Source organism: Miniopterus natalensis, chromosome 1 (genome assembly GCF_054644295.1).
Source record: "Miniopterus natalensis isolate mMinNat1 chromosome 1, mMinNat1.hap1, whole genome shotgun sequence".
NCBI lineage: Eukaryota > Metazoa > Chordata > Mammalia > Chiroptera > Miniopteridae > Miniopterus > Miniopterus natalensis.
In genome coordinates, this window is record NC_142081.1 from 191,347,448 (window position 1) to 191,364,997 (window position 17,550).

At 39.8% G+C, this 17,550-nt stretch overlaps 1 protein-coding gene across 2 annotated transcripts in view; it reads left to right on the forward strand.

Moving 5' to 3' along the window:
• Nucleotides 1–17,550, forward strand: part of KCNIP4 (potassium voltage-gated channel interacting protein 4) — a 156,800-nt gene that overhangs the window by 74,214 nt on the left and 65,036 nt on the right. For both annotated transcript variants that reach the window (XM_087828045.1, XM_016218245.2), the window contains exon 2: nt 4,163–4,287. In XM_087828045.1, coding sequence (XP_087684171.1) covers nt 4,186–4,287 — 102 coding nt within the window. In that variant the 5' untranslated portion in view covers nt 4,163–4,185. The remainder of the gene's footprint in view (nt 1–4,162; nt 4,288–17,550) is intronic.

Consider the following 17,550-nt stretch of genomic DNA (forward strand, 5'->3'; position numbering starts at 1 on the left):
TCAGGCTGCCATCAAAACACCATAACCTGTTGGCTCGAACAACAGAAAGTTAGTTTCTGATGGTTCTGGAGGCGTGACGTCCAAAATCAAGCCAGCAGGGCTGGTTTCCCTGAGACCTCTCCCATTGGCTTGCAGGTGGCTGCCTTCTTGCTGTGTCTTCACATGGCCCTTCCCTGTGCATGGGCATCCCGGGGCTGTCTGCAAGTCTCTCTCTCTCTTTCTCTCCTTATAAAGACACCAGATGCATTGGATTAGGATCCTACCCTTATGACCTCATTAAACTTCTTCACCTCCTTCAGACTATATGTTCATATATAGTCACATTGGAGGTTAGGTCTTCAACATACAAATTATACAGGGACATATTTCAACCCAAAACAGGGCCAGAAATCAGGCTGCAGTAGATTAAGGAGCAAGCAGGAGTTAGGAAATGAACCCAGTGGATAAAGCCAACATTTCTGAGACATTTGACAGTGCAGCGGAGGAGAAAGGTTGTCATTATTTTTATCATTGTTAAGAGAGCACGTGGCCAAGTAGAAAGAACATAAGCTTTGTCATTAAAGACTTGGATGTAAATCTTGTCTCTATTTATTTCTCCTATGTGACATCTGACCACTCGTTTTTTTCACCTCTGTGAGACTCAGTACCCACATATGTAAAAAAAAAACCCACAAAAACCAAAAAGGACAGTTATACCTCATCTTGGAGTTATTGCGAGGACTAGAATGGTATCAACAGAGCCCGTCTCCCGACATGGACTAGGAGCTCAGTGAACGTTAAGCCCCATATTAATCCCCACCCCAAATGCATGCTCTTCGCTGGTGGCTGAGCCACAGCACGCATTTCACAGCAGAATCACGCTGTGCTCTCCAGAGTTCGCCTTCAGGAACCAGGGTTTTCATTGAGTTAGGTGGTATCGTGTGTTTTTTAATTTATCATAAACTGGTGATTGCTGATGATTTCGGGTGTGTTTCCAGAGCCTGTCAGCCTCCTAGAAACCGAAAGAGCCCTTCAGCAGGTAGGAGTCATTAAGAAGTAAGGTACCAGTGAGCTGGGAAAATGAGAGCCTGCGGCGGGCACTTCAAGCACAGTGCTTTGAATATTGCATGTGGTGCTCTGAATATTGCATGTGCTGCTCATCCTATCACACACCTAACTGACCCCCCAACCCTGGGTCTTTTGTCTCAGTCTCAGCATCTGCAAGTCTGTGACAGCTGGGGAAGAAACTGTGTTGAGCGTGTGGTTCAGATGGCTGTGCGGTTACAAAGGCCAAGAAGTTAATGAGCTGTTTTGTTTCTTTCCAGTGGGAGGGTCACTAGGTCTAGACAAGGTTATGCTATGATTGAAAGACTGCTCAGAAAACCTGATTAAAATGTCCTCTACTTTTGCTCATGCTGTGTTTCTCAGAACAATGCACAGTCAACAGTGAATCCAAAGAAGGCATTTAAGGGCCACCAGAGGTCCACAGACCTCAGTCTGAGAAATTTCTAGAGGGCAGCTAAGGTTCAAGGGACTCCAGAGGAATGGAAACTCTAGCAGCAACATCATCTGTTTACCGACTCATTCATTCATTCACCAAATAATCCTTGAATCTTGATGGAATATCAGACTCTGTGTGAAGTCCAGAGAATATTCAGATCTGTAAGACATTGCTCCCGTTTCCAGGAACTCACAATGGAGAAGACAGACATGAGCAGATCACAATGTTTTGCTTTACATGCTGTATGAGACGGAGGTAGGGTGTGAGGCCTCTGACCAGGGAGCCATCTGTCTTCATGGCGGAGCAATCGGGAAGGCTTTGGAGAGGAGGCAGTAATATTAGAATTGGATCATAAAAGATGCACACATTTCACCAGGTGAGAAAGGAATGAGGAATGTTTTAAGCTTAGGCAATGGCACTCTAAATGATTCAAAAGGAGCTTACAGCTGCACATTTTTTGAGAAAGCAGAGTCTGTTTGTTATTGTTTGGTTACATTAGTTTTGTTTCTGGAGCTTATTTTTGCATTGGCAACTGCAATAATTGCAACGCAGCTCAAGTCATTGGATTCGCAGCAGCCGCAGAGGGTACCATCTTCCCTCATTCTCTCTGCTCAGGACCCATCCAGTAGAATCAACTTCTTTGCTACAGTGAACAAAGGGGAAAATCAAAGGAGCCCTGTTTGGCTTGTTTTACTTTCCTCATAAAGCCCAGCCTGAGGCCGAGCTGTTAGCTCCTGGCTGGCTTTACTAGCTGCTTTCTCTCTGTTCACATCCTTTCGAGGCAAAAACACGGAAATTCTCACCCATTTTTATCTTTGTCAGCTCAGAGTTTGTTCTTGGTCTTCCCATCTTTTCAGGCCCCTTTTATTACTTTTATCCATCAATCACTATTCTGCAGCTTTTCCAGACCACCGTTGCAAAATAAATGATTTTGATACAAAAAGTACAAAACAAATATTTGCTTTCAACTCCTCTCTTTCATTTTGACAAGCACAGCCACTCCAAGGATTTGTTTCATCGCCATTAGTGGTCTTTTGTAAACCCCTTGAGGGCAGTGGCAAGGACATGCCGACATGAGACGATATGAGACATGCCCTGACCTTCACTTCCCTGCCAAGGGAGAGCACCGGCCCTCACTGCCCCCAGGGAAGCAGGGCAGTAAGAAGGTGCAGGTGTTAGTGAGAAGCGGCATTACTTTTTTTTTAGTTAATTTTATTGGAGTGACATTGGTTAATAAAATTACATGGGATTCCGGGGTACAATTCTATAACGCATCATCTGTATATTGTACTGTGTGTTCACCACCCCAAGTCATGTCTCCTCCCATCACCATTCATCCCCCCTTCACCCTCTCCTCCCTCCCCTACCCACCCCTCCCACCTCCACCCCCGGGAATCACCAGAGAGGCAGCATTACTAAGTATCAAAAATGATCTGACTTTTGTAGTCAAAAATGACTACATCTCCAATGACACATGAAGTGTGGAAAAGGGGGTGCTGGTGGCCCTGGGTCCAGAGTTGAGGAGCAGAAGCTGTTCTGAGCTTCAGCCCTCTGAGCTGGGGATCCATAGCCAAGAGGAAGGAATATAATAGAGGGAAGCCATGGCCTCAGTACTGGGCCTGGACACTGGGGCCCCTCACGAGTTCTTTAGCTGAGGTTTGGACTGAACTATGGCGGGAAGAATTCCTTGGGCCCCACTACAAAGAGCTGGACCTAATTAAGGATGTCGTACTTGGAGACCCAAATACCCAGATCCTAATATATCCCAGCACCTCCCAGTGCGTGTTCTACATGATCCTAGAGCAAATATGCAGATGTTACCAGATGTTTCTCATGGGGAGGAAGGGTTCTATGGACAAATACCCTTTGGGGTTAATTGGGTTAAACAAAGCTAAACAGAACTCTTTGTTACAAGTTCTTTTAAAACTTTATAGTCCTGTATTTTGCTCCCAGACTATGTAAACATCTACATTTCTCAAATTTATGTGGTCTAAAAATTATTTTGCATAGAATATCTTAGAGAATTATAGTAAAAATATAATTCACAAAATAAAGCGCAATGTTTTATAATTTATCTATAGCTATGGATTTCCTTGGCTACAAAACAGGGTCTGGCCCAAAGTTCCCATAGGCCCCAGTCCATCCAGTGTGTACCCGCCCGTGAAGACTGGGTCTATGCCAGTCAATCTGGCAGCTGATCTTGCTCACTTGGCCTGACTACTTTATTTGCAGCCGCGGGTGAGATACTCTAGGTCAGAAGAAGCCTTCTTGAGTATTAGCAAAGTCCTGTCTCATAGGCGCACTATACAAGGGTGATGTTGATTGTTATTAAACTACAATTCTATTTGTATAACTAGTACTTGGTATATATACACAAATCCCAAGTTTTAAGTTTTCCATGATTTTTTTCCTTTTTCGAACTGTACTTAGAAATGTTAATCTTGTAATGTCTAATAACTAGAAACTGTTATTATGTTATTTTTAATAACTAGAAAAAATATTATATAGAATTAGCTTGGCTTAATACTATAAACTCTGGGACATGCGAATAGCGATTGGCAGTGTGAGAATCACTCCTCTGGAAAAATAATTGACGTGAATAAACACTTCTTTCTGTTTGCTTGTGTGCAAGCGCTGGGGAGCCGGGCTGTTCCTAAGACTCTGCTTGGTTCTCTCCCACAGACAGCGTGGAAGATGAGCTGGAAATGGCCACCGTCAGGCATCGGCCCGAGGCCCTTGAGCTGCTGGAGGCCCAGAGCAAATTCACCAAGAAGGAGCTCCAGATCCTCTACAGAGGATTTAAGAATGTAAGAACTTCATTTCGATTTTAATTTCACCTAGTTCTCAGAGGAGCATTGAGAAGTGAGAGGGAAAGAGGCAAATCTATAGCTGGGGAGCCCAGCTGTCTGCGCGCTTCATGCCAATCTTTCCTAGATGTTGTAACCATTTGGACTTTGACTCATTGGGCACACCGATGCTCGCACATTGTAGGTGCACATTAGACAAGGTGAGCAGAGGAGAAAGGCTTACTCAAGTCTATCTCACACTCACACACACACACATACACACACACAAGCGCGGATCTAACTGTGATAAGCCCTATAATGTCAAATACCAATGGTGAGACTGGCTATGTTGGAACCTTATGAAGTCCTGGTGGGTGAGATATTTGTGTGTGTGTGAGGGGTATAGGGAGTGGGAGTAACAGTATTTACCTCCAATGATTCTGATTCAGTCAAGTTTGGTGTGATGCTCAAGAATCCTTTTTTTAGAAAAAATAAACTTCTTAATTTAAAAAAAAAAATTCATTTGAGTAGGTAGCTAATAGAAGGCCACATTTGAGAACCACTGACCCAGAAGGTCACACAGTTATTTACATACATGATTCATGAACGCTCTTTGCAGCTCCCTTTCAAAATCAAGCAATACTTTAGTTCAACTTCAGGCGATCGTGAATGGTCTACTGGGCATTAAGTTTTAATATGGCTGTGCGTCTCCGGCATTTCATCTCATTGATTAATAATTTGTAGCATATCCTTCCCATCCTTTAAGGTACAGGAGGAGAGATAGGTGCAAATACAGGGTGTGGAAAAAGTAGGTTTACAGTTGTCACTACACAAAACACAGGGCTTATTCTTGTATTATTATTTATTAATTATTGTATTCTGTCCCAGACAGACAACTGTAAACCTACTTTTACCCCACCCTGTAGTTAGACCCATATGCTTTGGTCACCTGGCTCCTTGCTGTCCCAAATCTGTGCCTGCTTCCTTTTGTTCACTACTTTGAATTACATTACGTTGAAGTGTCCACTAGATTCAAATATATCTTTAAGGCATCACTTTAATCCTTGTTAATGTGGGGGCTCAAAAAAAAATTTTAAATGAATACTTTTCCTCCCACCTTCTAAATTCTTCTAGCTGGGCTAATAATCAGATTAACAGAGACAGATTAACAGGAGAAAAACCAAATTTTAATACATGTGCATGGGGAATTCACACAAGCCCGAAACAGTCCAAAGAGAGTGAGGCAACATTAGGTATATAGACTTTAGACAAAGGAGAGAAAGGCAGGAACAGGGTCTTAGATTTCAGAAGTGAAACTGGGTGACTTACAGTTAGTTGAGGAAGAGCAGGAAGTTGTTCAGAGACTCAGAAACAATGGGACACGGGGTACATAGCTAAGCCCCTGCCTGAAGCCCTTCTATTTACCATACTTAATTAGAATTAGACTAAGGCAATATCCCAAAATTTTCTTCCTGGTGTAGGCCTTTCTATCTGAATCTCTTAGGCAAAAAGGGAGAGGGTCAAAGGTTCTTTCTGAGTCTTGTTTTTTAATTAATGACCTAAAATTAATATCCCAAAAAGATAACTTCAGGGTGGCAAAACTTTGGTTCCCTTCATTAATGTCTTTTTTCCCTAAAAATGCTAAGTATTAATATCCTTTTTACCTAAAAAGAAAAATGTTTGTATTATTTTTCTGTTGTGTATAACAAATTACCACATATTTATGGCTTAGAAAACACACACACTTATCTTACAGTGTTGAGGGTCAGGAGTCCAGCAATGACTTAGTCAGATCCTCTGTTTGGGCTCTCATGAAGCTACAATGAAGATCTTGGTTGGGCTTCATTACTTTTTGGATCCTGGGGTCCATGGTTGTTGGCAGAACTCATTTCCTTATGGTTGTATTTCCAAGATCCTCACTCTTGCTGATTGCCAACCTGGGGACACTCAGCTCCTAGAGGCTCCCCATTCCTTGCCAATGGCCTACTCACAGGTTCTCTCATGATATGGTGGCTAGCAAGGGAGAGTGTCTCTAGTCTACTAAAGCAGAGTCTTGTATAATGTAACATAACCAGGGTACAACATCTCAGCCCATCACCCTTGCTAATCCAGCACTCAGGACCAGGAGATAAAAAAGATGTGATCTATTGAGATCACCATACAGTGTCCATCACAGTGGCGTCAGTGAGGAGAAGCAACTCCTGTGGAGTGAAGCAGTTGAATTTGGTCTGATGTCACATCTCAAGTACAGTTAATCCGCAACCTCAGTGTTGTTCCTGCATTCAGACATCTCCTTGGAGATTTTACCAAAAGTGGCACCAGACTGTCCCTTGATTTTTTTTTAATTGATTGATTTTAGAGAGAGAGAGAGGAAGGGAGGGGGAGAGAGAGAGAAACATCAATTTGTTGTTCCACTTATTTGTGCATTCATTGGTTGATTCTTGTATGTACCCTGACCAGGGGTCAAACCTGTGTTCTTGGTGTATTGGGATGATGCTCTAACCAACTGAACTGCTTGGCCAGGGCTCCTTGATTTCTGTAAGTTTTTATGCTGTGGCCAAAGGAACCAGCAGGAAATGAGAGTTCTTTGATGGGGCTTTTCTACCCCACCCAAAGTGTTTGAGAACTCCTTGCACTGAGACCTTTAAAAATAGATGATGTGAGCTGAGGATGAAATTATAGGGCTCTACATTTTTGACATGGTAATTTACATAATAAGCACAAAATCCTACTGATGATGGAGAGGGAGAGAGGGAGAGTTTAGCACATGCATGGGAAAGAGTGGGATATGGTGGTTAGAGAAATAAGCTGCTAATTGTGTAAGGCAATTGCTCTTTTGTCATGAGCCCTCAGAAGTATTCTTAAGGTTTTCATAGACCGATTGTGTGACCTTCAGTAAATCACGTCTTCCCTGGCAGCTTCTGCCTCCCTGTCAGCAAATTAGGGATTAAGAGATCTTCCTTTCCAATCAGAAGGGCGGTGGGTAATAATTGGTTTTGTTCCGCTCTTGAAGGACTCAGGTAGCAGATCTTCCTTAAGTGCAAAGTATTACTCATGTACTTAGAGTCAAGTATAAATACAGAGCTAAAATGCTATTTCCTATGCCCTAGCAGAACTTTCTGTCAAACTCTCAAGACGCATTGCTTTCTGAAGGGAAGGTTGTGGACAGGTCTAAGCAGATAAGCCTGGCTGCCTCTGGCTTCTAAGGATTGCATGGTCCAAGTTCTTTCCTGGGTTTAAACCTTTCAATTATCATTTCCTACCTTGGAGAGGTAGTTTAGCTTCTCTGGACATCATATTATTCTTAAAAACTCAAAATATCAATACTCATGTATTTGAGATGATGATATATGTTTTGCATAATCCCTTTTATTTAGAGTATGGTCAATAGATATTAGAACCCTTTAGTTCTTTCCTCAGATTCTTCTAAGTAAAAAAAAAAGTAACTAAGGTTCAGAAAGACTCCATGATGTCATCTTGAAGTAAAAATGATAATGTGATTAGATTCCAGTTCTGGCTACCATTTGGCAGTATACTTGACCTCTCTGTGCTTCACTTATCTCATCTGCAAAATTGAAGAAATAGCATCTCACAGATGCTTTGCAAAGATAATGAATGTAAAGCACAGAATACAAAACATGACTCATGATAACACTCAAATGTAGCTATTCTTATTCTCACTATTCTTATTATCATTAGCACCATTGTCACCATGCTGCTCCTCTGAATTATGTACTGTCCAGAAGCTCTTTCTTAAGATGTTTTTGTCCTACAACCTTGCCTAAGGACAAATTTGGAAATAGTGCACTTTATTTAGTTTGATTTTACTCTGCCCTTTGAGTTCTTGGAGAAACTGACAGTCTTTCCCATAATGACTTCCTCACCAAGATTTTGTGAAAATCAAACCACATAACATAATTTGTGATGTTTTCAACATATAATGCAACCTGGAGATGAAGGTAATTTTAAAAAACAACTTACATAAAAGCAACCCTTGTATAAAATACCATTCACTAGAAGCATTTCTAAAATCTTCAAGATTTTTTATCCATTTTTCCACAGCAATCCTGTAAGTGAGATCACATTTTTATTTCTCAAAGTGGTCCCAGCTGATGGGGCAGTTCTGCTCCAATAGGTCATTCAGGGATCCAGTTTCCTTCCAATACATTTCCCTGTTCTCCTTTGGCTGAGTTTCTGTCTCCATCTGCATTGTGTAAACAGGTCATTTTCATGTTCGTTTCCAGAGGAAAGGTAAAAGAACAATAGAGCAGCACCAGGCAACTTGTCTTAATTTAGAGATAACACAAAAGTTATGTGCATCACTTTCATTAATATCCCAAGGGTTCATTAGTCACATGAACCAGCCAGCTGCAGGGAAAGCTAGGACATGTATTCTCTAGCTGGACATCAGGGTATGTAGATAAAAGGAGAAACTAGATTGGGGAAACAACTAGCAATGCAAAAAAGTCAATAAACATTTCTTCTACTGAATTTTTCTATAGAATATACTAAAGATTTCCCAAGTTAGTCAAGCTAATCCTCCTAAGACAATTATTTTAAAGTCTGGGAAGTGATGTGTCAATTTATTCTTCAAAGTCACGTATTCCTTAATGAATCACTACTTTTAAAATAGGAATGGTAGGTTTCTGTCTTCCGAATGCTTCGAGGTTTCCTACTTCCCTTAGTACTGGACATCAGAAGGGAACAGTACACAACAAATTCAAGAGCAGCCTCACCCAAGGAGGTTTGCTGATACAGTTTGTTTTATGTGGAACCCAGTCTTCATAGCACAGAACCCAAGCACAAGCTGGCGGTAAGCCTGCTATGCCCATCAATTTTAAGAGCATTACGTAATCTCTCTTATTCTTTTTGGAAGAACTAATTGCTTCACACAAACGTATCACTCAGAGCCCAGTAAATAATTTTTCAAATGCAGTACATATTCTTTAACGAGCCTGCTGTGCAACTTTGGATGTATTATGGTTAAAACCAAAAATAAATCTGGGGCACCATTCATCACTGTGAGCTGCTGGCTGTGAACCTACCCCATAAAGTCAGATTATTTTTTGTTATTTTTGCAATTCCCACTTAAATGGGTTTTTTAATATAAGCCTTACTGGCAATTATTCCTGTGATCCTGGCAGGGATTCTCAAATCTTCATTAAAATAAAGTAAGTTGCCAAAACTTTAGAAGTCTTTCAATACTACATTTGAATTGAATGTGTTAGAGGATACAATTTTTTTAATTCTGTGTTGATTAATTTAACTTGATGGAAATACAAAGAAATGTTTAAAGGAAGATGAGATAGAATCAGTAATTTTCTTACTATGCATATTATGTTGATATATAAATTATGCTTAATATTTGACATTCCAACTCCTGTAGAATTTAGGAGATTAAGTCAAAACTTCTCATCTTAAACTCCTCCTGGTTAATCCTTCCCACAAGCAGATATGAAGCACCAACCCTTTTAAAATACTATCTATATGTCAGGGATGTTGCTAGTATTGGATACACAGTAATGAGTAAAAGAGAGTTGTCTTCTACTCATAGACATTAGAGTCTAGTGTGAAAGTGTGAAATTAATTATGAAAGGAAATAATTAACTCAGGCATAGTTTTGGCTTTTTGTCTGGCCTATTTTGTCATAGCAACATCTACTCACCATGCAGAAAATGTTAATATAATCTGTAAAGAATGAGACAAAGTGCCTTTAAAACCACTGAGGGACATCAAAGGACCATTTCGGTAGAGTAGATAATGTTGCTTCAGAAAATTAACTCATGATCTTCTTGAAGGCTTCTTTCAAGCCTTAGTTCCTTAGTTAGCAAAAACAAATGTTTAGAGTGAGCTCAAACACTATACCTTCCAAATCCTTCAGGTTGATGGCCCTTATTTTATAAACATTGAAATAGGCCAACAAGGAAATAAGCCAAACCATGTTTTTCATTGATTTATTTTATTTTATTTTATTTTATTTTATTTTATTTTATTTTATTTTATTTTATTTTATTTTATTTTATTGTTTTTAGAGAAGGAGAGAGAGAGAAACATCAATGTGAGAGAGAAACATCTATCAGTTGCTTTCCGCACACACCCAAACAGGGATCAAACCTACAACCAACTGGGTATGTGCCCTGACCAGGAATTGACCCTGCAACCTTTTGGTGTATGGCACAACCAACTGAGCCACACCGACCAGGGCCAAATCATTTTTTTCAAAAGTGAATTTTCAACCACTGTACATAAGCCAATGTACAACTTTATTTCTATTTTCATTTTTAATATATCATGTATTGATCTTCAAAATATTCTGAAGGAAACGTTCATAAACACACATATTATACAACCAATATAATATAGATTCCATAACACTGAAGAAAGGAGAAAATTTAATTTTTCAAAAATGTGGGCCAAGAGAGTTACTGCTATTTGGGATCATTGTTAATGTTTAACTCTCAGAAGCCAAGTATTCAGCTTGTTGTCTTTTTCTGATGTTGTTGTTTTGCAAAAATGGGCCAATTTATTTGTTTTTCTTTTTAGGTTCTCTCAGCATAGTTCCTGATTATATCACTCATCATTAGGCAGTTAGCTAGTTATTAATCTACCTGGCTTTCTAAACATTATACCCTTTCTTCTCCCCAAAAGAGATCATTAAAAAAAAAATGTTTGCAGAAATGTGGAGAGAAAGGAAGAACAAAAAACATTTCAAGCAGTTATTTAGTGCCTTATCACTGAGAAATTAAATAGCATAATTTCTGCAGTTAAACCCAAGTTGAATCTTGTTCAGAAATGTGGTCCAATACAGAGCTCTTCATGAAACAATGGAAGTAAACATCATTTAAAATGAACAAATTCCAGGGAAGTTTGTGATTTGTCCCTTTGCAGTGTATTGTTACAACTTATGGTCTATAATTATTTTAGGACTCTGATTCCCCATGTTATCCATGGTAATTAGAAGTGGGGTGGGCAATAATGTTTTTCATGCAATTAACAGCAGATTAAACACATTTTAATATGCCATACACAACTGAGCAATTACGGCTTGTCGGCAGCAGAATTAAGGCACCATGTATCTGTGCATTGAAGCGAATGCTAATAATACCTACTCCATTTCTCCTGGAAGCCACATAAAGTCCCATATTACTTGCCTAACGGGAGGCAAGCCTGTTGCTGAACACACTTTGTATTATCATTAATAAGTGCTACAGATTTATTGGCTAGATTACATTTATTGAAAACAGAATGGGAGCATGCAGTTAATTGCCAGCCTTCTCCAATTAATTAGTATTTTATGTGACTAGAATATTCTTCCGTTGATCGTAACTTTCTGCGAGAGCCCCATGAATGCGTGCTGCAGCGAGGCCATCTCCAGCAGCACCTTGGGCGGCCCTCGTTCCTGCGCCACTAGAGCTGCAGATTAGGGAGGACAAGGTTCAGGCACAGATGGGGAACTGAGAGCCACCCCGTCCTGGACTCCGATCCCAGCTCAGACGCTTACTGGTCACTTTACCCTGGGAAACCTCCCTGGACCTCATGTTCCTTCTCTGTAGTGGGAATAACGGGTGACGGGTCTTAAGGAAATGACGGTGGGGGAGCGGAGATGCTGACATGTGATAGATGCTGTTGCAGAATTGCCCGCGTCCTTTGTGCTTTGGGGTGAAGCTACCTTACACATTCAGAGCTCTGTTAACGCACCTTTGAGAACAACTAATCCCACCTTCTCCCAATTTTGCAGAGACAAATGTTGAAGATGACCTATGTGATGATTATTTGTCCTGAAGTCAAATAATCAATGAAATAGCCAATGAAATGACGAGGCCTCTGCCTCCTTTACCGTCAGACCCTGTCTTCTGCCTCTTCCTTTAGGATTCTCTAAAGGTATCAAACTGCCTCTGGAATTCTAAGGCCCCTTGTCCCTCCCACATACCAAGGCATGAAACCTCCATCAGTAATTCACACACTGTATTAGTTTCTGCAGAATGTGGAGCTGCAATAAACACTTGGAAAATGGGTAGTAAGCAACTAGATGAGTCCTGTCCTCAAGAAGTGAAGGGACCATGTAACTTGGTATCTATTTGTTCTATATTATTATTATAAAACCTGGACCATCTATTGCATGCATGGTGTTTTGTGTTTTTTTGGCAGAATGATCTTAACATCAAGAGGTTTAGAAACATCCCAAAGTCACATAACTAATTAGTAGCTGTGACATAATTATAACAGACACATCTGAGCTCCCATCTCAAAATCCCAGTCTAGTATTCCAATAAGAACACACAAAATATTAAAAAAGTAGAGTGAAAATGAATTTTTTTAAATCTTGACCTTAAAGAAAGGGAATTTTTAGCTCTTTAATAGGACAACTAGATAGAATCAGAATTCATGGTTCTAAATTGATCTAGCACGCCTGCCCCACAGTGAATAGTTGATATTTGTCATGCAGGGGACATACCAAGTTCCAGGTTATGTGCGAAGGGGTTTATACGACAGAGAAGCAGCCTAACATAAGGCTACAGGGCATGGACTCTGGAGCCAGACTACCTGGATTCACATCCTGATCCTGCCGCTTTCTTACTTAAAAACTTGAAGATGCCACTTAGCCTCTCGGTATGTCAGTTTCTGTACAAAAATGGCTCAGACCTTTTCATCTAAGCAAAAGGAAAAATGGGTTGACATTCTGAAAGACTAAAGAAGGACCACATTTGGAGAAGAAAATCTCAAGTCCCATCTTGTTTGGGGACTTAGGACCCCTTGTGGACATCCAAGGAGACTTACTGAGTTGTTAGCAGCATACATATACCTAGAGTTCAAGGGGAGATATCCAAGCTGGGAAATAAACATTGCTGACCTCAGCACCTAAATTGTATTTCTCTCCATGAGACTAGATGAGATCACCCAGGGAACAAGCTCAGCTATGGTCAGATTTACATTTTCCAGATCTCACCCTGACAGAGCAGAGTCAGAGGTATGACAGTGGAGGCTGTTCCACCAGCTTGAAGGCTACTGCAGTAGTTAAACTTCAAGCTTGATTAGCACAGATGAGAGGCAACAACAGCAGTAACCATGGTGATGAAAAAATGAGTCATGATGCAATGCAATTATAATTTTAAAAATGAATACAGTACCAGTTACAATAAAAATATGGCAGAAATGCTACCAGGGCCAGGCCCCTCTTTCCTCTTTTGTGATGTGAAAGCAAAGAAGGCAAAGATTAATTATTTGCTTACCTTTTGTAATTTCTGCCACTGGCCCACAAGGGAAGACTGGACTCTCATCTTAACCCACAGCAGACGAGGCAAATTTCACAGTGCTTTAGAGATGACAATCCTTTGATAGCCCCTCTCATGGAACATTTTGTCTCCAAAGTCCTTACACCAGGCAACTACAAGACCCCAAAAGGACACAAAAAATACATATTGAAGTATCACGTTTTCACTTTCTATACAGATTTTCAGCTCTAAGCCAGGTTAATTTTTATGCTTTCTTAGTCTGAATTTTGTTTCCAATATACTAAATTTGCTTTAGGATGCAATTTTACAAAAGGAAAAATAACTATGTGTGTCCATTTGGAGGGTCAGCAAAATGTATATATAGACTGTTTTCAGTTTCCACGTGTCTCTGGCATAACTCTTTCTTTGTGCTAAGCACTGTTTTAAGCACTTTGCATTAACTATACAATAATATTGTACAGTAGTGTTCAGCAATAATGTGTCATATTAAATACAAAGTGTCTTATGTTAATATACACAACACTGTGAAAAACATAGCACTATTATTTCAATTTTATAAATGAGGAAACTCAAGCACAAGGATTATGGGGTAACCTAAGAACATGCAGGTAAGGAGGTGGCAGAGCTGGGATTCAAGCTTCCACAGTCAGCCCAGAATATATGCTCTTAACCACCACCCATGCTTTCCATACTCTCAAATTTGTTACCTGCTTCCCATTTCCGCCCCTCCTTACTCAATTTCAATGCTTTATTGCAATATCTTAATTAACTTTCTTATTTTTACTCTTATCATCACCAAGCCATCCACCACTATTTTGTCGAAGTGATCTTTGTAAATAACAAATCTATTGACACTAACTCTGCTTAAATTTCTCAAGAACCTCCTATACCTGTATTTAAATAAGATGTAAATTCCTTTGCATAACATTCAAGGACCTTCAGGGTTTGCCCTTTCCTGTATTTCTGCCCTCAATTCCTGTTACTCTCTGCTTCGTCTTTTATGTTCTTATCCTACTGGACTAGGCACCCATCCTATCCAGAGCATATGATGCCTTCTCTTGCCAACTTTGTAATTTGATTCTTCTAAGTCAGACATTATATTTACTACTCCAAGTCTCAGATACCTGTGAAGACTTCTCTTTCCTCCCCGAACCTCCCAGATCATTCTTTGCACCTCTTACAACATGGTTTTACTCTGTAGTTGGTGTATTTGCCCATTTCCCTACCCTACTGTGAGCATAGGTGATAAGTCCCTTTTTCTTTGGGTCTTCAGTCCTGAATGAATTTAAAGTGATAAATGAATAAACCATGAGAGTGTAGCTTGAGTGCTAACTGTCAGTTATTAAAAGTGAAATTTTGTTGTCTCATCTGCAAAATGACATAATGATAGCACCTACCTATTTCATGAGCTCTTTTTGAGGATCAAGTGGGATTATTTATCTGTTGATCAATAGATGATAGATAGATATTGGTAGATGATAGATAGATAGATGATGATAGATAGATAGATGATAGATAGATAGATAGATAGATAGATAGATAGATAGATAGATAGATAGATAGATAGATAGATAGATGATAGATGATAGATAGATAGATAGATGATAGATAGATAGATAGATAGATAGATAGATAGATAGATAGATAGATAGATAGATAGATAGATAGATAGATAGATATAGATAGATAGATAGATGATAGATAGATGATAGATAGATAGATAGATAGATAGATAGATAGATAGATAGATAGATAGATAGATGATATATAGATAGATAGATGATAGATGATAGATAGATAGATAGATAGATAGATGATAGATAGATAGATAGATAGATAGATAGATAGATAGATAGATAGATAGATAGATGATAGATAGATGATAGATAGATAGATAGATGATAGATAGATAGATGATAGATAGATAGATAGATAGATAGATAGATAGATAGATAGATAGATAGATGATAGATAGATGATAGATAGATAGATAGATAGATAGATAGATAGATAGATAGATAGATAGATGATAGATAGATAGATAGATAGATGATAGATAGATGATAGATAGATGATAGATAGTAGATAGATGATGATAGATGATAGATAGATAGATAGATAGATAGATAGATAGATAGATAGATAGATAGATAGATAGATAGTAGATAGATGATGATAAATAGATGATAGATGATAGATAGATGATAGATAGATAGATAGATAGATAGATAGATAGATAGATAGATAGATAGATAGACAGATAGATAGATTAGCACAATTCCTGACACATGGTAAACATCCCAAAATGTTAGATTGTCTTTCTACTATTATCTGAATTGTTTAACATTATAGTGTTCATGAAAGTACCATGCATAGTGGCACGTTCTTTAATTCTGAATCTAAATTTGCACCCCACTTTGTGCCTAAGGTACCTTGGATTTAATTTTCCAATCAGTAAACTCAGGCCTATTGGATTAATGTTATAATTGGCAGAAAAATCGGTAGAGTTCTTACAGGTGGGAGCAGCTGCTAGTTCCCTCCCTGCAGCACCACAGATGTCCTTCTGCTCAGGCTCTATGCTGGCAACACTCAAAACACAGGCCTTAGCCCTTGGAGAAGCTATGCTCTCACTAGACAGCTACTTATGTCAAAAGGATTTCAGACTCCACAAAGTGTGCCTCCAAGGGATGGCACAGTCAAGAGAGCTGAGCCAACCCACTGACAAGCTACCCCAGAGGCCAGCTTCACTGTTTCTGAAGAGGACTACATTTCTTCTACTAACTTGGAGTGGGATTTTCATCATATTTGTTTACTAAACTAGTCTGGCTGCCTTTTTCTCATAGACTTGCAAATCAAAGTAAAAGCACTAGAATTCATGCTACTACTATTAGCCCACCAGCCTAGTCTTCCAGCATTACTATTAATAGGATCTTATGGACTGAATGTGTCATCCCATCCTGCACATTTATATGTTGAAATCCCAGCCCCAATGCAATGCTATTGGGAAGTGCTGTCTTTGGGAGGTCATGGGGGTGGAACCCTCATGATAGGATTGCTGCCCTTATAATAAGTGACATGAGAGAGTTGCTTCCTCTTTCTGCTGGAAATGCAATGAGAAGACAGCATGCAAAACAGAAAGCAGGTCCTAACCAGACACCATATTTATTGGCACCTTGATCTCAGACTTTGCAGCCTCCCGATCTGTGAGAAATAAATTCCTGATATGTAAGCCACCCAGTCTGTGGTATTCTGTGGTAGCCGCCTGAACTGACCAAGGTATAGGTAATCTTTTCCTGAGGACCACCCCCTTTTAGTTTCACCATTTATTTAACTATTTGATGTTAGCAACATTATTGGAGTACCTTTGAACCTGAGATTGCCCATCTCTAAAACTGGGCAAGCAGTGTGTCATGTGGGGCATTGCAATCGTTAGAAATCATATCCAGAAAGCATCATTCAATATAAGCCATATAATCTCTGCCCAGTCCATGCTGCTCAATAGCGGTAAATATCATTGATTTTCAATTAATCCTATGGATATCAACTCAGCATGAATGCATAGATCTAAAAGATAATTTGTTTCGCTTTGCTTTTCACATTCCAGATGATTGGTGTTCCGCCTGCTTCGGTGACCCCTCTAGCTGCTCCTTTGATTACCAATCATTCTCCCAGTTGCCCCGCACCAGCCCTCAAAGTGGCCGCAGGCTGGAGGAAAAGAACTTTGCAAAGACAATAGCTGATTATATTGCAAATATAATCCTTGGTTTTCGATTTTAAAACCTACAGTAATTGCATTATCATACTGATATGCTTATGCAGCCACTTAGCGAACGTTGGACACAGGCCAGGCAGACAAAAAGAGCCCTGGAAGAGCCTGTTACCAGAGAGGGACAGAGAAATGGCACAAGGAGCTGCCGTGGTAAATGATGAGGAGGCAATAGGTAAGGCAGAATGGAGAGATGCGGGTATTCACACTTAAGGGCGAGGCGCGAAGGGGCCTGAGGAAGGTGCTATTTGAACCAGGACTTGAGAGGTCACAGAACATTCCCCC